General features: G+C 41.9%; 1 protein-coding gene across 1 annotated transcript; it reads left to right on the forward strand.

The window, feature by feature from the left end:
• Nucleotides 1-20,987, forward strand: vkg (viking). Its single transcript, XM_064684821.1, has 10 exons — nt 1-116; nt 298-491; nt 14,794-14,976; nt 15,035-15,079; nt 15,136-16,892; nt 16,956-17,806; nt 17,872-19,789; nt 19,852-19,966; nt 20,026-20,249; nt 20,309-20,987. The coding sequence occupies exons 2-10, from the start codon at nt 402-404 to the stop codon at nt 20,640-20,642; spliced, it is 5,517 nt and encodes a 1,838-aa protein (XP_064540891.1). The 5' UTR covers nt 1-116; nt 298-401; the 3' UTR covers nt 20,643-20,987.
• Nucleotides 20,988-21,403: the final 416 nt, after the last annotated feature.

Raw genomic sequence — 21,403 nt, forward strand, 5'->3', positions numbered from 1 at the left:
GATTTTAGTAGCATTTTGAACGCTTGACGATCGCCACATGTGGGGAGTGTGTTGTGCTCGACGAACGCAGCAGCACAGCAAATCAAGTGGCGAACCCGCACGCAGCAGCATTTTGTGTTAGTTCGCCCAGTAACTACAAAATATTCAAATTACACCAAAAAAATTATTCAAAAAAAAAAATTTCCAAATATTTCTAAAAAGAAAAAGAAGACTCGAAATTTTTGCACAAATATATATATATGTATATAATTTTTGAACGGTTTCTTATCACACATCATCAATGCTTATTTTTCGCAGTTTCGTGTGTGTTTTCGCAGTGACATTTTAAGTTTGTCCAGTTCCAGTTCCAGTTCCCGTTCCAATACCAGTTCCACTCCAAACTTGTGGTCAGGCTTGGCACCATGATGTTGCCCAGAGATCTAGCTGGTCTCTCGGGTGTGCTAGGCGCAGTCTATCTGTTTGCCAGCGTTGTGTCCTTTGCGGCGGCAAAGGTAAGTACATTATACAAAATATATACATATATGTATATCAAATCAATTACTTTTTGTTAGCATATGAAAATAGCATAAATTTGTAGCAATGCCGCTCAAACTGTTGTCTTGGTTTGTCAAACTTATGGCATACTGTGCTTGCCAAACTGTATTGCATTCATTCTCGAACTTTTTCGCCCGTGCACATCAACTGATTCATAACTGTGCTTTAATCTACATGAAAAACTATATGTATACAAGTTCGAAAATTAGGTCAGCTTTGCTGCATTTAATCATCCAAAACACAATGCGACCCCCCCGCGCCACCCACACCCTCCTCCCTATATTTTCTACAGTCTATTGCATACACATTATATTTCCGGCAACTCTTCATTTGCCTTGATAAACTCTTAAAGAGCTCGTTCGTATTATTTTTTTGCTTTAAGCTTGGCTCTTTGGTGGGTTCCTTGATCCACCCTAAGTTCAATTGGTGTCGGGCGTAGTGTTATTATGTCATCGCAGATAATTGTCATCACATTTCAGATTTGGCAATCTGCCTGTCAAAGGTTAACGCGTGCTATCAATCGGCGATAACCCTCGGGTCTTCCTTCCTTCTTGTGCTGAGCATTGTATAACAATTCGAAAATTGCCATTGAATATTTCCGGTTAGCAATCAACAAGAAATAGAACTCAAATAAATGCGACAGTCCAACAAGATATTACGGGCAATAATTTATTTATTTATTCTTTGCGCTTTAAGCTTATTTATAATAATTTTAAATATTGTTTAATTTTCAAAGTTTTGTTTTTGGTAGTTTTAAAAGTTTATTTATTTGGTTTTTTTATTTTAAAAGCCATTTAAAGTAATATTTTCTCGGTTGCCCCTTGAACTATGCTACACTTTTTTTTTTCAAAATTTCTTATGTGCCAATCAACTCATGTTTAGACCAAAAGTTTTTATAGAAGAGTTGCTTAAAGCTCAGCTTTAAGCGAAAGCTCGCAAAGCTTTTAGCTAAAGCTCCACTTTAAACAGAATATTTGTACTAAATGCGAATTTAACTGAAAAATAAGAAACGATTTCGTCATGTTCCAATTTGAAATTATTTTTGTGTCCTATGCTAAGGCTAAATATGTTGCTCCGCTTTCTTATCAAGCTGAGACAAAGCCGTGCACAATAAAAAACTAAATCGAAATCGTACAAATTTAATTAGGTTTATTGCTATGTTGGCGGCATTGATGGTTGATAGCATGTCGCCCAGTCTGCTGATTGCGACATTTGTGGATTCGAATTGAAAATAGAATTTTTAAAGTGTCGCCAACGCCAGAGGCTATCGCCCAAACATGACATTTGCCATGGCGCCAGCGGCAACAGCAGCAGCATCTTCTACATTTACATATAAAACTATTTTCTTCTCGCTGATTGAATGAGTGTCTGATCGATAGATATATTGATAGGTTGATTGATTGATGACGAGCACACTGACCAAATTGTTAAGGCTAAAATGTTGAATTCTTTACTTTACTCGCATTTTCTATTTTCTTCTCACTGTTAGTATGATTGACTGATTGATTGATAGCTTGATTAATTGATAGACTGATTGATGACGAGCCAACTAAACAAATTGTTAGGGCTAGAATGTTTAACTGTATACTTTACTCGCATTTTCTGTTCTCTTCTCACTGATTGAATAACTGAACGATTGATTGATTGATACATGAAATGATTGGTTGATTGATGGCGAGCACACTGACCAAACTGTTAGAGCTAGAGTGTTGCATTTTTTACCAGACTCACTTATTTTGATGTACGTGCACGAGGTCTTGGAAAATTGTATCTGAATGTTGCGAAAATAGTTGCCAATCGTTTTCAAGCTATTGTCGTTTTCCGAGATCTGTATGAAAATTCATATGTATAGTGTTTGTTACTTCTCACAAGATCGGAAAATGCGCGTAAAAATGTGGTTTAGCCTATTTCAGCTTTCAAAGTCTATTTAAAATGTCAATGAAAAACGAATGAAATTTGAACATACCCACGTGCGGAAAATGTGTGGAAAAGGGCCGTCCAAAATTTCCATGGGCCGGGCCATGTAGGATTTGTGCGCAAAAGGGAATATGAAAAGAAATGGCAAAAGAATATATATATATATAAATGATTACACTTCAGGCCAGTTTTTTTTTTAGCCGACTCACGTGTTTAGCGGAGCCGCATTTGATGGCATTTGTAATTCGAGTCGAACTTATTTTCGCACTCGGTTACGTGGTCAATGCCATGGTAATTCGCAGCGAACTCCGATTGCAAATGCAACTGTTGAGTGAGAGCGTCAACGTCTTGTGGCTAAAAGCGATGAAAACCGCAGAAACGTTAAAACTTGATTTTTTTTTATGTATTAATAATCTTATTTATTTATTTTTTTTTGCTACTGTTTGGCTTGCGCTGCTCAGTGGCTGTCAAACTGTGCGCCAACTGGTTTTGCGTTTAGCAACAAGAATTATTTTTTCGCGCTACATTTAACAGAAATGTGATTTCCTTTTCCGTCCCACAAACAAATACACTCAAATACACACACACACGCGCGCGAGCTCATTGCATTGCTTCTAAGAGCGCGCTCCACGCAAGAGAGCCACTGCGTATTTAAGAGCGCGCGCGCGGTCGCACCGAGCGCAACAAGTGTGCGAGTATATGTGAATGTGTGTGTGTAGCGATTGCACTTAACTTTCTGCTGCCATTGCCGGTGCTGACGACAGCGACGGCGACGGCGACAGCGACTGCGGCTGCCTTTTCTATGAATGAATTTTGATAAATGTACTTTATCAGCAGCGACTGCGGCTGCAGCATCTGCCTATAAGAAGAAAAAAAAACAAACAAGCCATTTCGAACGCATTTTTATAGGGAAATTTCTTATGCACAGTTTAGCTTGGCATGAGTATCTGTGCGTGTGTGTTCTTTTCTGCCGCCGACAATTAGCAGCAGCTCAAGTGATTGGTAAATGGGTGAAGGGGAGAGCCGGGTGCGCAGCTGCGGCTGTCTTTGACGGGCTGCCTCATTTCGTATTGGAATTAAAATTTTGCTGTTGTTCAATGAAGCTGCTGCTGCTGTACCATGGGAAATTTTGACACTTTCTGTGGTATTATTAAATCTGTTAAATGAAGTAAGTTGTTTTGGGTTAAACCAAAATTAAATGTAAGCTTCAGAGGATATTTGTATTTCTCTCTTATTTTAACTAACGCCCGAGCTGAAATAATTAAGCGAAATTATTATTTTTACTGCATGCTGAAAAAGTCCACAAGACCATAGGACTTTATGCCTGCAAATTCCCACAAATTTCCCATAGTGCGGCTGTCGTTCGCCCTCTCTTTCTCACTCGCTCTGCTGTGCTTCATTTGCATTGGCTTGACTTTGTTTATGGCAAAGGCATTCGCCTGATCTCAGTCGCTAGCTCAGTCCTTAGGCTGACCCCAGCGCATAAATCACTGACCAGCTGTAGACATAACGGGGCCCCCCAAGCAACAGCAACAACAAGCAGAAGATGAAGAAGAAGAACAACAACACTTGCCTTTCTTTATGACTGAAGTTTATTTGCGTGCATCTCGAAAATTGTTTGGCGAGTTGCATTTCAATTTGACTCAATTATTTATTTATCTGCAACTGAATGCGGAAATTATGCGAGAGAGTTAGATATGAACAACATGTCGTATAAGTGATATATGCACTTGCAACTAGGGGCAGCAACAGCAGCCGCAGCACAGTGTGAATAAAAATTGTAAATTAAAGCGATTATTTGATGTTGTGTTCATTGTGTTTAAAGCTCAAGAAATTGGGTTATCAGGCATCTTCGAGTCCAGCCCCAGACGCGGACTCACTTGCCGTCTGCTTCTTCTTCTTCTTCTTGTTGTTGTTGTTATCAGTTTGATTTAGTTGCAGCTCTTCTCAAATTGAAATTCATTAGAGCACATAAATTTGTGTATGTATGTATATATGTATATATGTGTATGTGTATGTATGTGTGTGCATATCTGTCGGTCTCTAGCGTCATTGCTAAAAATATGCCTCGCTTCAAAATTGTGTTTCATCTTTTTGTTTTAAACAATCTAAAATAGTTTATTTAACTGCGAAAGCATTGAATAAGTCAACAATAAGGTTAACAGCCTTCAGATAAGGCAAGGCAGCATTTTTTTTTTTTGTTAACTATCTCTTGTACCGGAATCTGAACCTGAGCTGTAGCTGTAAATATATAGAGGGATTTTTGTATAATATAGAAATATGCAAAAAGCTTTAAATGCACTTTTTCGATGTGAATACAAGCCAAATAATATGATTCACTCGAGATAAGGCAACAATCACATGTTTTATATGAATAATCTCTATAAATACGATGAAAAAAAAGAATCGAAAAAAAGACACACATGTTTTATATGAAGTAGCTCTATGAAGACTTTTGAAAATCCAATCGAACGAAGACAAATCGTATATATAAAGTACCTCTATGAACACTTTGAATCGTTTCGTATAACGGTTCATCATGGAAGTTCAGGATTTAGGTTTAGAATCGTACAATATATCCATATATCATATCAAATAGCCCAATTATTCCTTTAAAGTATACTATAGCTATTGCAATTATTATTATTTTTCTTTTCACTTTATAATTATTATTGTAAATATATAAAGGATCTTCGGTACCTAGAGCATCTTAGGATTGATATTCCTTTAGTTACAATTGTCCTAGGGTAGCATTAGAAAGCTTTAGCAAATTCAAGGAAAATTGTTCCTAGTTCGATTCACAGTTCGCACCCAGACCCCGTCTTTAGGTTCGTCTTGCGTGCCCAATTTTCCACCGGTTCAAACCCATGCGTCGGTTCAAACCCAGGCTACTATGTACTAATTAATCTCGGTTCCATTTGCAACTATCCCAAAAATCCTTCCCTTAAATATCATTTGAAAACTCAAAAACAAACAAACAAAAGTCTTATTAGAAATGCTGCAAAACTTTAACTAGAAGCAACTGCTTGTTAACTTTAACAAGCACACATGCAAATGTAACTTACAGTTTTAGAGCCAGCACAGTTTGAGTGCCGCTGTACGTGTCAGTTACACGTAATTTGAGTGCGCGGCAATTAGTTATCATCTGTCTAAACAATTATGCAAAAAAAAAAACAACAAACTATTAAAAAACTGATTACAACTGGACGAGCGGCAATTTTAGCATTGGCTCTATCTCTAGCTGTGTGCCAGTGTGTGTGTGTGTGCGAATGTGTGTGTGTGTGTGTGTGTGTGTGTGTGTTCGCTGTGATTCTCGCTGCTCGAGTCTCCATGTGCGCATCGTGTCGTGTGCATGTGCAGATTTCTTGGCGTTGTCTTCACGCTTCTAAATGATGTCAAAAAATGATGTCATGCTGCAAGAGCGCTGCAACAACAACAACAACAACAATAGCAAGAGCCGCAACAACAAACAACAATAACAAATAATATAAAGCAGGCAGCGGGCCAGGCCGAGTCCCAATCGCAGTCCAGTCCAGATGTGCATTCATTATGCTCTATGGCCTGTGTGCGCGTATGTGTGTGTGTGTGTCTGTGTGTGTGTGGGCATGAATTTTCATGTCAATCACACACGTTGCTCATATGTTTGTTCCATATACAATTTTATAAACATACCCTGTACTCGTTAACCAGTTGGGCTATACTCATTGCAAATATCAAACAGCTAGAAAAAATTTCTACACATTTGAGAAATTCTCAAATATTATTTTACTAAATTTTTAAAAAGAATTTTTTTTCTATATTAATTGCAATACAAAACATGCCTTTTGCAATGCATGGCAAATGTGCCTTGTAAATTATTTTAAAATTTATTACACACTTATCTCAACAAAAGCTTATTGAAACGCGCAAATAGTATAAATGTTAATCTATGTAAATGAATTCAGCTCGATATAAAAGACATTCCTTACAAAAAAAGTTTTACAATGCATGTTAAATATTTATCTTGCTGGTAACTTGAAATTTATTTTGGGATTACGTCATTAGATCATTAGCAAAGACAATATATGAATCGGCTTGTAAAGTATCTCACAGTTTTTACAATGCATGTTAAATATTTACCGTGCGGCTATCTTAAAAGTTATTTTAGTATTATGTCAACAGAGCATTAGATCAAAGTTATTTCAGTATTTTGTCAATAGATCATTAGCGAATGTAAGTGCCATAATGTGCTATGTAGATAGTTTTTACCATGCATGTTAAATCTAGCGCAAGGGTATCCTGTTAGTCGCCTATTCGCTAGCCGCTTGCACTTGGCATGCTTTAAACGCTTTTATGATGCACAGCTTTGCACTTTCGTAGCTCGCTGTAGAACATCAAATGTTGATTGATGGCGCGTGTTGTTGCAATTTGAGATCACTTTTGACGCATTTGGGTCAATTGCGGGGCACGATCGAGTGACAGGACTCGCATAAAAGCCGACAAGCTGAAGAAGCTGCAGTTGGTCTCCGTGCCACGAAAGGCCAACAAAGAGTTCGCATTCAAATTGAACAGATAACCCCTTTGTCCAGGCGCGCCATTTTCGCAGCTCAGCTGAAATGCGCGATATGTATAATATATATATTTAAATATATATATATATATATAATATATATATTATGTAAAGTGTGGAGCGTACAATTTAATGCCAAATTAAAATGTATTAATTAAAATGCCCAAGAAAAATCTGTCAGCGCTTAGCGCTCGCTGCCTTATCAGCCATGATTTATATATGTGTGTACTATATAGTATGACAATTTGTTTTTGTTTTTGTGTTTTTTTTTTTTCATCTGTTTTATTTTTTGTTCACATTTCTGTGCCACATCCGGGCCGCTTGGCCGCCATCTTGTGCGCCGACTTGAGCGCAGATTGCGAGACTTAACTAAATACAATTGCGACTACTCGCTTTTGCCTAAGTTCATGTTAAGAGATTTTAGAATTTCAATTTCATTTTTTTCTCTGTTTTTTTTTTCTTCAATTTTTGCTGCGCTTTGCATTTTCTGCACACACACACACTTGTGTATGTTAATCGCGTTTTATGGATATCATTAACATATTTTTCATAATTATTTTTCAACGGAACTCGACTTGTGAATTCCAGGGCGCGTCATTAGATACCCCTCCTCCAGGCCAATGGACTCGTGCTTACACGTGCACCGCCCATAGGATCACACACACACACACACACAGAGACACACACACACATAGACACATGTATGGAGCGTCGTCTCCGGGTCTAGTTGAGCGTGGGTGTGTGTGCCAATTGTCGCCGCTTTGCGCTCTGATATGGCTGGCGGGTTGCCGTTGGGGGCGGGGGCCTGACAACTTTGACCTTAAACTGCAGCTTAGCTGCATAGCTAGAAAGAGCAAGAGAGAGCAATGGAGAGGGAGAGAGAGAGAGGGAGAGTGCGTTCACAATTGGCGTTAACATGTGTAAATGCGCTCAAGTGAGCCACTGACACACATCATACAGATTACATATACATTATATATGCATATATACACATATATACATATATATTGCACACATACATACATATACATGCACACGTACATAGCAAACGTTTTTTGCGATCGCTTTTCATCGCAGACACCACGTGCAATTCGCCTGGCCAGTGGCGTAGCAAGCAGCTTTTGAAGGGGCATTATTCCCTTTTCGTTTACGCTAGTTAAAAAAAGAGAAGCAATTCCCTTGTCAAGGCAACAATTGCCCAGCTTCCTGGCATGTCGCTCTTAAGTTGAAAAATGCATTTGACAAAGTTAGGTTAGGTGATAAAAAGCCTGAAAAATGTATCCTTAGCTCTACATGAGAAGCAAATATATATTTATATACATATATATTAGATATTTATATATATTTTATATTTTACTCTATCAAAAAACATATTCTAATCTATTCAAAATATAGTTAACATAATTTACAAAAAATTATTCGATTCAAGTGTTGTAAAACGCATATAATAGAATCATTTTATAGAACCAATAAAATACACATGCCAAAGTTGGGTTAGGTGTTAGCCCAATCCAAAATTCCAAAGTTCTTGGCCGGAAAAGTTTAATTGTTGCTAATAGACATTGTTTATTGCTCCCAGATTGTCTATGCTATGGATTGTAAGCTTGCTATTATTTTTTAACAGCGGGATAAACCGCCTTGTAAGTCTTAAGAGCTTCACAGGAGGAAATAATTTAGCCAAATTAAGTTGTATTTGCATTTTTTAGAAAAAAACTTAATAGGGACTTGAAGTGAATAAAAACTATTAGTCATATGATGAAGTTTCCTATTGTTCTTCTTACTAATACATTATTCTTATTAGTATATTATTATGCTATTCCAATTGTACCTGAACTTTTCATATTCATTTAAACAACATATGCCAACAATGATTTAACAGCGGAATATAAAAGTGCAATATTTGCATTTCTAAACAAACTATCATTAATTAAACTTTTCCCTTTATTCATTGGTATATTTATTTCTTTAGGTCAAACATTGACTCGTATTTTGGTTATAGGTTAAACATATTTCTCGCTGTTAACCATTTTTTTTTGTCTTTCTGGCATTCTACGGACAGACCCTGCAATTTTTGCTTGGTAAGCTTCGCCCGTTCCATATATGCCAAACCTAACCTGCTCAACTCAACGGAGAGTCCCATAAGATCTGGTTGGGAACACGCGTGCCCCTAAGCTATATGCATATATATATATATATATATATATATATTTTTCGTTCCCAACCGTTTTCGGGGTCTGTGTCTCTCCTTGCTGACGCCGACAATTTCGACTACAACTATGTCGAGCTCGTAATAATAATAATACAAAATCGGGCAAGTCTCTCTATATGCTCGCTCATTTGTTTTTTTTTTTCACATAAAACCACTTGGTGCACTGTCTGCGACCGTCCGCTGTTGTAGCCCCCATATATATATAAATATATATATGTATATATATGTATATATAAATATATATATCTGTGGCGCATAGCTGTGTGCATTTATTTCGAGTGTCAAGTTCAAGGAAATTGCAGAGCTGTCATTTCGCAAACCTGTTAATGCAAACAGAAATTTCCATTTTGGTTGACGAAGAAAAAATTGCATTTGGAATTTGGTTGGGCAATTGATTGAATGAACTTGACAGGTATCACTTTTGCGTGAGAAACAATAGCCTTGACCGACCGGGTCGACCAGGTAGATAAATCATATTACTAACCAGATATTGGGTCGACACGAAATTTTACCCAATAAACTTGTCTTTATAGCGAAACGGGCGTAAGCTGAGTGCGAATTTCTCTAAAGCCTTACATGGAAATCTAATAAGACATATGTGTACACAGATATAGGTGCACATATATACAAAAGATATATATGTATAGACTATTTTTATACTCTTTAAGATTTTACGCCAGAAAATATATTCAAACATACTTAATATATAGCTTAAATAATTTTGAGAAAAAAAACTGTTTCTGAGCGAGTGCTTAAAAACTAGTGTAAGAAAAAGAGTGTTAACAACGAGTTTCGAAAATGAGTGTTAGGAAACGAATGTTAGAAAACGAGTATTAGAAATCGAATGTTAGATCTCTTGTGCTTTAAGTCGAGTGTTAGCAAATGAGTGTCAGAAAACGTGTGCTTAAAAATGAGTGTTAGAAAACGAGTGCTGAAAAACGAGAGTTTCAAAATGAGTGTTATAGAACAAGTGTTAGTAACGTAGCTTTTGAAAACGTGTGCTCTAAGACGAGTGTTGGCAAATGAGTGTTAGATAACGTATGTTGAAAACGTGTGAAAATGAGTGTTAGAAAACGAGTCTAAAATAATCCTTTCTCCTACAAACTCTTAAGTATTTTTAAATGGTTCTAGAGATCTGTTCATGATTAATACATCTTGGATAAGATTTAAATAAGCCAAAAGAGCTAAAAACATAACTTCGATTAGATTTAGATCTTTTGATCGTTTAAGCCAAACCAGCAAAAATATAACTTCGAATAGATTAAAATATGTATCTCCTAAGTCAAACAAGCTAAAAAGATCATTCTATTATAATACAAAAATTTCCTCTGCCTATCTCCATTTGAAATAGTATAACTGAAAGAATTGCATCTCCATGCATCTGAACAATCCTTATCTATATATATCAATTGTACTCGAATTTCTCATCATTATAAATAGTTTTGGGCACAGAATTGTTTTTCGCGGGTCACTTTCAAAATGTGTTTATCGAGCTGCATTCTTTTTTCACATGAACAACTCGAACATATTCCAGATATTGAGTGCAATTGTTTTACGGGTTAACTATGCCAAACAGTCATATACCCCCACACACACACACACACACACACAAGCACACACACACAACATACACCTGGCACATGCATTGTGAATTTTATTTTTGGTCTTCGTCTGCGTTTTCTCGTCTTTTTTTCTTCCATTTTATTATTTTCTGGCTTACCACACGCTGTAGATCGTTTTTTTTTCATCTCAAATATTGTTGGATAGTTCTTCTTCTTCTTCTTCTTCTTTTTTTGATTTGAATTGTTTATGTTTAACGTTCCGATTTTGTGATTTACACGTCATGCGCATATTTTGTTAGCAGATGGTTTGATCTCTAATTCTCGGAAGTCCCCGCTTTAGTTCGATGCGTTTCTCTGATTAGCTTTGAACTTTTTGCTATTGGTTTCTGATTGGGAAAAACTGTTGAGTACAGCAGAAAATTGCACTCAATTATTTATTAGCATTTGAAATAGTTTTCATATAGTTTGTAAATTTTGCACGCCACCAAATTTTGACACTAATTTTCCAAACATTAAACTCAATTCTTTTACAAAATTTTTTCGCCTCTTTTTTTTTGTTTTTTTGCTTTTTTTTTGGAAACATGCGTGCAACATGTGTGCGGTTTAATTTTTGGGTTCTTTTATTTGTATTTTGTGTTTCATCTTAGAGTGAAAAATGGGCGACGCTCAGAGTCATTTTAATGAACGTGGTCCATAAATTGTTTGATTTTAAACTAAACGCGAATTATGTCAATTCTATAAATAAGCGCATTCGCCAAAAACAAATGCTAAACAAATTAAGGATGTTTATAACGTTGATTTTTATCGGTACAGATGTCGCCAATGCCTAATGCCTAATGCCTAATGCCTAATGCAATTGGACATTTTGGCTGGAGTAAGTTTTCCAATTGCAAAATATTTGCATTGCATGTGGAAAATGTATTTTGGTCAGCGAGAAATTTAACGAGCAATGCGTTTGTTTAATGAGCACTTCGACTGCCTGGAGGTCGAAGGCATTACAAAATGGGTTTATGTGCTCCGGAATTCTAGAATACTCAGTCGAGGAACATAACAGCCGCAGCATGACTTTAATGTACTTGATGAATCCAACTAAAAATAGCTGCCTGATCGAGTTCCTCAATATGATATATTGTTTGTTTTTCCACATTTTCTTCGATTATTTGAGGAGGAAGTTTGAGGCAGGGTTCGAATTTGGAGATTGGGTTCACTTGATGCCAGACGGATATTTTGAAATATATAAAATATTAAAAAAAAAATTATATTACTTGAAACAGTAATATAATAAGTCATCTTTTATTACTTGATCTTTTACTTGTTCAAAATTTTGTTGATTCAAAATTCCAAATTTAACTTTTAAAGGTATAAATGAAATTCGATTGATACTTATTATTAATATTATTGTTATTGTCATTAGTGTTAACATTATTTTTATAATTATTATCAATATTATTATTATTATTGTAATTTTTAATATCATTCTCATTAGTATCATAGGCATTATCATTATTATTATTATCATTATTATTGTCAGTTTACTATTTATATTTGTATTATTATTATTATTATTATTATTATTATTATTATTATTGTTATTATTATTATTATTATTATTATTATTATTATTATTATTATTATTATTATTATTATTATTATTATTATTATTATTATTATGATGATTATTATTATTATTATTATTATTATTATTATTATTATTATTATTGTCAGTTTATTATTAATATTTTTATTATTATTAGTATTATCATTATTATTATTCTTCATTATTTCAATTATTTTTATAATTTTTATTATTAATGTTATTGTTATTGTAATTTTTATTATGATTCTAATTAGTATTATCATTATTAATATTATTATTTTCAGTTTACTATTAATATTTTTATTATTATTAGTATTATCATTAACTTTCATTATCTTAGTATTATGAATATTACTATTAATAATATTATGATTAGTATTATCATTATTATTACTATTTTTATCCTTCTTTTATAAATATTATTATTATTATTGTTATTGTGTGTTATCATTAGTATAATTATTATTATTAATATTATTATTCGTTTTATAAATTGTAATTTTATAATAATTACTTTTAATATTTATTGACTTATTTTTGAAGATATATATAGATATAGGAACTTGTATTCTGGATAGTTTTCGAACATGACCTAAAACAATTTAACCGAATCATAAATCTTATGTTGAGTTTTATATATTTTGTTTTGTGCAAAATTAATTTTCGAATATTATTTGTATTGGGAATTGTGTTTTGTTAGCTGCGCCGGGCTACATACATATTTACACTGAGCGCATCAATGACCGTGTTCTATGCGCGCCCCCCCCCCCCCCCCTCACTTGCCCCCTACGGCTGCGAGGGCGGGGCAGCTGCTGTTGCAAGTGTGGACGGGGCAACAATGGAAAAAAAAAAAAATATATGGAAGATTATCTCATTGCAAACGGAAATTGTGCAATTAAAGCAAACATTTAATTTTTGCGCCATTTGGCGAGCAAATTTTTGTGCTGTGCCGCACTTGCCACACGCTGCACGAACGCATCTTGGCGGCGGCATGCACCCGCTTATTGTTATTGTTATGACTAATGGCTAAATCGGGAAGGAATAACTAAAGTGCATCGAGCATAGAATGCCAGGCCATTAAGTGTGCGATTTCGTCGGATCAGTTACACGCGCTGCTCCTAATTGAAGACCGCAACTAAAAATAGTTGCACTAACAATTAACTATGCCCCATTCGCTGCAGCTGGCTCTCGCATATCCTTGAGATTCTTGCAGCATTACGATATGTTCTCCAAATTGTTTCAAAACTCTTTATGCTAGGCTATAACTTTTAACAAAGTTCGCGCTCAGATTTAGCTTATATTTTCGAAGTAGCATCAAATTTGCGGGTTCTCAGTTTATTTAAATATGCGAAAAGTTTTTCAAGAGCAAATTTTGCTTACAACAATTGTTTCGATAGGAGCTATATGTTATAGTTATTCGATTTTCTTAAGATATTTATTATGTTTCAGGGGTAGTATCACATTTGTCTCATTTAGAAAAAAAGAAAGAAATAGAAAAAATAAAATTTACCCAAAACATTTTTTTTTAATTAACAGGAATTTTAATTTTTTAAAAACAGAAATTTTTATTTTCCAAAATTTAGAAAAAATAAAATTTACCCAAAACATTTTTTTTTAAATTAACAGGAATTTTAATTTTTTAAAAACAGAAATTTTTATTTTCCAAAATTTAGAGAAATTTCCATTTTCTAAAATGTAAAGAAATTTCAATTTTCTAAAATTTAGAGGAATTTTGTTTTTCTTAAATTAATATATACAGAAAAATTTTCATTTTCATAAGACTACAGAAATTTACAGAAATGTCCATTTTCTAAAGTTTAGAGAAATTCCCATTATCTGAAATTAAAAGAAATTTTAATATTCTGAAATCAAGAAAAATTTCTATTTGTTTTTAATGCAACAAATTTTAATTATGAAAATTAATAAACTTTTCTTTGGCGATTAACCTTCTTAAGTACAAGCACGTTTCGAGCTACTCAGACTTATATATTTATAATGCAGTCGAAAGTCGGACTGCTGTGAAGCTTCATCAAGAGAGAGACTAATTTAAGAAAAAACAGATTCATGCTGATCAAGAATATATATGGGTGCAGTAAAGTTCTCATGACAACATTTAAATACCCTCTCAATATTATGCTCCACTCCAGATCTGTCATTCTCACTTAATCGAAGAGCTCTTCCATTGGAAAACCTAAATAGTATTAAATTTCGAATTAGGACAGTCAGTTGACATCAGTTGATATGCTGCTAGGTCTGCAAATCTATGGAACTCAATTAAAAATGATGACGGCAGATCGCCTCGATGCCCGGCTAATCAATGGCAATCAAGGCTCGTTCTCTCTTGTCGCGAAATTCAATTAGTTGTAGATCGTGTGGAATATAGATGGAAATGGTATAGAAATATTAAGCGTTGGTCTAATTTCAGGAATGCAACACAACGCTGTGCGACTGCAAGGGCATCAAGGGACGCATTGGCTCGATTGGCTTGAAGGGCGTGCCCGGACGTGAGGGCTCGCCCGGTGATATGGGTCCGTTTGGACCGCCCGGACGATTCGGCGAGAAGGGCGACTTTGGCGAATATGGCGAACAGGGCGAAAAGGGACATCGGGTAAGTTCCAGTGCGCCACCCAATACGCCTAATACGAGTGATTCCTTTCAATTGCCAGGGTGATGCTGGACCGCAAGGCGAGACTGGTTTTCCGGGCGCACGCGTAAGTATTCCTGAAAACCTCAACTGTGCCATTTGGTTGCAATTCACACTTTGCAGGGCTTTCCCGGCGATGATGGCACTGCCGGACCGCGCGGCATCGACGGCTGCGACGGTCGACCCGGTAATCAGGGCGTGGCAGGTCAGCCGGGTGAAAACGGTTCTCGTGGACCCATGGGCAAGCCCGGTTCGCCTGGCTCACCTGGTGATGCCGGCGAGGGCGGCATCAACTCCAAGGGCACCAAGGGTAATCGCGGTGAGCTCGGACCCGATGGCACCGATGGTCAGCCTGGTTTTGGCGGCGCAACCGGTCATAAGGGCGACATTGGCTTCGCCGGCATTGAAGGCAGAAAGGGCGAACAGGGTCCGCAGGGCTACAAGGGTGAAATGGGCGTGCCTGAGAGCTATCCAATGCTGCAGGGCGTCATTGGCGACAAGGGTGAGCCCGGCGAGGGTGAGCCCGGAGCTCTGCGTTACGACGAAACCCTGAAGGGCTACAAGGGCTATGCTGGTCCACGTGGTGAGCGCGGTCCGCCCGGCATATTCGGCGAGCCGGGCCAATTCGGACGAGATGGCCTGCCGGGCGCCCGAGGCGATCTCGGCGAGCGTGGCGACCGTGGCAAGCCGGGTCGTGATGGTGGCCAAGGTGGTCCCGGTGATAAGGGCGTGAAAGGCGCTCCGGGCTACAATGGTGACGATGGCGAAGACGGTCGGCCGGGTGAGCGCGGTGAGGACGGTTTCGATGGCATGCCCGGCATTCAGGGTCCCGTCGGACCACCCGGTATTTACGATCCCACATTGGATAGGTCTCTGCCTGGCCCGATTGGACCGCAGGGTGACATCGGACCTGTTGGAAACCCGGGCTTGAATGGCATTCCCGGCAAGCAAGGTCGTCGTGGCCCTCAGGGACCGCCCGGCCCGCCCGGAGATGAAGGTCTTAGTGGCAACCGTGGTCCACCCGGACGCAGCGAGAAAGGCGAGGAGGGTGACTACGGCCTGATGGGCCCACCCGGCCCACAAGGTGCACCCGGCGTGGCTGGTCCTCCGGGTCGCATTGGCTACCAAGGCAGCCCAGGCCTCAACCTGTACGGACCAAAAGGTCAAGCTGGCCAAAACGGAATTCCCGGCGTAGATGGCTATCGTGGCGATCGTGGAGATGTTGGCTTGCCCGGTGACAAGGGCTTGCCAGGTGAAGGTTTGAACATTGTTGGACCACCCGGTTCTCAGGGTCCGCCTGGTAGACGTGGCAGACCTGGCATTGATGGCCGTCCCGGCCTGCGAGGATTCCCCGGTGACAAGGGTATACGAGGCGATGACTGTGGCATTTGCCATGCCGGACCGCGTGGCCTTAAGGGCCTAATGGGCGATGCTGGCTATCCGGGCGAACACGGTGCACGCGGCATGAGCGGCATCACTGGCGCACGCGGACCCAAGGGTACCAGGGGTAAGCCCGGCTTGCGAGGATTTAAGGGCATGAAGGGCTCAGCCGGTATTCCCGGTGAGGTCGGTCGCCCCGGCAAGCAAGGTCCACCCGGCCTCATCGAGTACAGCGGCAGCCAAAAGGTGGTAGAAAAAGGTGACGATGGCGACAATGGACGACGCGGCGAGCAAGGTGCCCAGGGTGACAGGGGTGAAGATGGATGGAACGGCATAAGCGGAGCCAAGGGTGAGCCAGGTCTTCGTGGAGACTTCGGTGACGCAGGTCGACCCGGCTTAGATGGTGCACCAGGTATCGATGGCCGCGATGGTAAACCAGGTGCTCCGCCAACCACACCCAAGTTCTATTTAACCGGTGAGCCCGGCTACAATGGCAAAAAGTAAGCTACTTCCTTTAATGATTTCGGGTTGAAGTCTTAACTGTGACATTCCTTCTATTCTAGGGGCGTGCCTGGTGATGTTGGCAGCGTAGGCTTTAAGGGCGACAAGGGTGAGCCACATCCCGGTGAAATAATTGAAAACCGTGGTGAGCCTGGAGATGTTGGCTATCCCGGCGAACCTGGCTTCCGCGGACCCAAGGGCGAGGCTGGCGAGCCTGGCCTTAAAGGCATAACGGGTGATATGGGCATTCCCGGCGAAGTCTTCGTGGGACCACCTGGAGCCAAGGGCTATAAGGGCGAAAATGGCGACTATGGACTACACGGCCTGCCTGGCAAGCCTGGTAGAGACGGTGAGCCCGGTGCGCCTGGCGTGACCGGCTACAAAGGATATCGTGGTGAGCCTGGTCAATATATTCTGCCTGGAGAGATCGGCGTATCTGGCCGACCAGGTATTAAGGGCATACTTGGTGACGAGGGACCAATCGGTTATCCCGGTCCCAGGGGCCGACCCGGACCGAAGGGAAGCAAGGGCGTGACAGGTGATGACGGTTTCATGGGTATGACAGGTCTGCCCGGCAACAAGGGACAGCGTGGCGACATTGTGGTTGGACCTCCTGGCCGACAGGGTGAGCCTGGTCGCTCGGGCAGCGTGGCCCTGCACGGTGTTAAGGGCCAAAAGGGTGAGGTCGGCTTCCCCGGACAATTCGGCCAGAATGGCGCCAAAGGCAGTATTGGATATCCAGGACGCGCTGGCCGAGTTGGCGATCCAGGTCCAGCCGGTTATCCCGGCGAGCCGGGTCCCTCTGGCCTGGCCGGTATTCCCGGCGAGCAGGGTGATCGCGGCGACATTGGATTTGATGGACGAACTGGCGATCTAGGTCCACGCGGCGCAGTCGGTGAATTTGGACTCAAAGGTTTATATTGTTTACCCTTTCTTCATGCTTCCGAAAGGCTAAATGTGTGGTCTCTGTTTTTGTAGGTGTTACCGGAGACATCGGTCCTTTCGGATACCCCGGAGTGCCTGGCAGGCCCGGCGTCAAGGGCGCGCAAGGTGATCAAGGTGTGTCGGGACGTCGCGGTGCCAAGGGCGTGTCCGCCTACAGCGGCATCAAGGGTGATCAGGGTGATGGCGGCTGGCAGGGCCCACCTGGTTTCGATGGAGCACCCGGCTTCAAGGGTGAGCGCGGTGCACCAGGCGATTCATTGCCCGCCTCTGATGGTCTGCAGGGCTTTAAGGGCGAGGTTGGTGCGCCCGGTCGCAACGGATTGCCCGGCTTGCATGGCTTGAAGGGAGCACGCGGAGAGATTGGCTATTATGGCCAGCCTGGAATAATCGGTGATCAAGGTGATGATGGTCAGCCTGGCTACCCCGGTCGCCATGGAGCTGCCGGACTCAAAGGCGAAGCTGGTGAAGTCGGACTCACGGGCGCACCCGGTGAATTTGGAGATATCGGCGATGTTGGCTACCCAGGCGCCCCAGGATTGCAGGGCGACGAAGGACTGGCCGGTGAATATGGTCTAAGCGGCAGCACGGGTCAAACCGGCGAACGGGGTGACATCGGTGATGTTGGCGAAGTTCTCTACCTTGGCAACATAGAAGATACCCGCGGTGAGACCGGAGATCATGGACTAACAGGCGAGACAGGCCCGACGGGAGAGCCCGGCATGGTCGGTGCTGCGGGCTACCGTGGTGCACGTGGCCAGCCCGGTGATATCGGATTCGGGGGTCAGCCTGGATTTGATGGCCTGCCAGGACCCAAAGGCATAGAGGGCGACAAGGGCTTGCGGGGCGTTCCCGGTGCAAGACTCAATGCCGAACGCGGTGACGAAGGTGACCAAGGCTATGACGGGCTTGCCGGACGTCCAGGTCGCTATGGCCCGAAGGGCGCACCCGGTGAACAGGGCGAATACGGACTTAACGGCGAGATCGGTCCTCAGGGTCCTGTGCGCATCGGTCCCGCCGGTCCACCCGGCGATTTTGGCTATCCCGGACCGCCCGGACGCAATGGATTGCACGGCCTGACTGGAATTAAAGGCGAACGCGGCAATACCGGCCGAAAGGGCGAATTGGGTGAAGCTGGCTTTGCCATCTGGGGCAGACAAGGTGACACCGGCGACAGAGGTGAGCAGGGTGCACTCGGCTACGATGGCGCCAAAGGCGAACAAGGCTTCAGTGGTCGTCCAGGCCGCACCGGCTTCATTGGTCCGCGCGGACCACGCGGCCCTACCGGCGATGCCGGCTGGAATGGTATCGACGGCGTCGACGGTCTGTCCGGCCAGAAGGGTGAAGCTGGTGTCACCTATTCCTACACGTATGCCCGTCCCGGCGATCGTGGCGAGCCCGGCCTGGATGGCTTCAAGGGTGAGCAGGGCGACATTGGTGCACCCGGCTTTCTGGGTGCTATCGGTCTACGCGGTGTTGTTGGATATCGTGGTGATGCGGGCGAGATGGGCTACCAAGGCCCAGACGGCATCCAGGGCCAACGCGGCGACATTGGTGCAGTGGGCTTGACCGGACGCATTGGAGCTCAAGGTCAGAGCGGTGCGCCGGGTGACCCAGCGCCACCGCCGCCGCCACCGAAGAGCCGTGGCTTCATTTTCACGCGCCACTCGCAGTCCGTGCAGATACCCGTGTGCCCGGCCAATACGAACATGCTGTGGGAGGGCTACTCGCTGTCTGGCAATGTGGCCAGCAGTCGCGCCGTCGGCCAGGATCTGGGCCAGTCCGGCTCCTGTCTGATGCGCTTCACCACGATGCCCTACATGTTCTGCGACTTCAACAACGTCTGCAACTATGCACAGAACAACGACGACAGCCTGTGGCTATCCACCGCGGAGCCCATGCCCATGTCCATGACGCCCATTCAGTCCAGAGACCTCATGAAGTACATTTCCCGGTAAGCACGAGACCCGCCAGACTTCTCCCTTGATCTGTCCCATAATCTGTCTATGCCCGCAGCTGCGTCGTGTGCGAGACCTCAACTCGAGTTATTGCCCTGCACTCGCAGTCCATGTCCATACCGAACTGTCCCGGCGGCTGGGAGGAGATGTGGAGCGGCTACAGTTACTATATGGTGAGGATTTGAACCTGTTTTTGGGTGCCAGCCTAATCTCTATTGCTTGCTCGACACAGACTACCATGGATAACACGGGCGGCATAGGCCAAAATCTGGTCTCGCCCGGCTCCTGTTTGGAGGAGTTCCGCTCCAATCCCGTCATCGAGTGCCACGGCCATGGACGCTGCAATTACTACGATGCGCTGGCCTCCTTCTGGCTGGCCGTTATCGAGCAGCAGGATCAGTTTGTGCAGCCGCGCCAGCAAACATTGAAGGCCGATCAAACCAGCAAGATTAGCAGGTAAGTGGAAGATCCGGCAAACGGAACAAGGATCGCACTTCATCGTGTTTGCCTTTCAGATGCACTGTGTGTCGTCGTCGTGGCGATAGCTTCTTCACAGTCAAACGGACTTCCTCAACATACAGCTCCGGCTCCGGTTCGGGCTCCGGCTCGAGCTCTTGGTCGTCGTCGTCTTCGGCTGGCGCCAGAGCGCCAGCGCCTTCTCCGTACTCCAGCTGGTCGGGCGGCTATCCGAGCGTCGATTTCCGTTCGGCACCGCAAACAGTACGTCAGCCGCAGCCGCAGCCACAGCCGGCCAACTACAACCGTCAGCCCAACTATCGGAACCCCTATCAATACGCCGGCACGCGCCAATATCGTCGGCGTCCGCGCGACGACACCTACGCTCCTTAGATGCACAGCTCCGTTTACGTACTAAGTAGCAGTTAAATAATAAATAATTAAGTCTAAGTCGCTAACACAAATAGAAAACCCCACTCGCTATAAAGCCCCAAGTTCAGTTTGGGAACGCAATCTAATCTAAATGTCGAAACAAAAGTGAGCAAAGATACCAAAAAATAATTACGTCTAGCGAGGCGAAGGAGCAACAACTTCCACTGTCATAATCCACTGCCTCTCCCTGCAAAACATGTAATCCACCTCTTGAATTTTCCTCTAAAGGATTACAGCTTAACACAAACACAACGCGAAACAAAACCCAGTTTTTGATAAATAAAAATTTACACATCATAAAAGTAATGCCATAAATGTTCCTGTTCTATCTGATACCAATTTAATCTAAACGTGAAAGAAGGACTATCTTCGGCACGCCGAAGATTTAATACCCTTGCAGACCCAATCTTTTCATAATGCTCGTATCTCAGAAGCACAGGGAAAAGAGTTAATGCTGAGTAAGGTTAAGATATCTTGAACAACAAAAAAGTTTTCCATACAACAACTTAATTTTCGACCGATCGTTCCCATGGCAGCTATATGATATAGTAGTCCGATGTAAAAAAGATTTTGCATAAATGGATGGAGCATAGTAAAACTAATAAATGCCGAGTTTGATCAAGATATCATGATAAACGAAAATGTTTTTAATACAAGAACTTAATTTTCGACCGATCGTTCCTATGGCAGCTATATGATTTAGTGGTGGCAGCTATATGGTA

This window comes from Drosophila montana, unplaced genomic scaffold, assembly GCF_035044405.1.
Source record: "Drosophila montana isolate Dmon_TW-CO22-7 unplaced genomic scaffold, ASM3504440v1 contig_2_1, whole genome shotgun sequence".
Taxonomy (NCBI): domain Eukaryota; kingdom Metazoa; phylum Arthropoda; class Insecta; order Diptera; family Drosophilidae; genus Drosophila; species Drosophila montana.

What these genes read in the sequence shown, in the direction of transcription:
- vkg (XM_064684821.1), top strand. Translation starts at nt 402, where the DNA reads ATGATGTTGCCCAGAGATCTAGCTGGTCTCTCGGGTGTGCTAGGCGCA. An exon ending in CTGGTTTTCCGGGCGCACGC is followed by an intron (nt 15,080 to 15,135) that starts GTAAGTATTCCT and finishes CACACTTTGCAG; the next exon opens with GGCTTTCCCGGCGATGATGG. An exon ending in GCGGCTACAGTTACTATATG is followed by an intron (nt 19,967 to 20,025) that starts GTGAGGATTTGA and finishes TGCTCGACACAG; the next exon opens with ACTACCATGGATAACACGGG.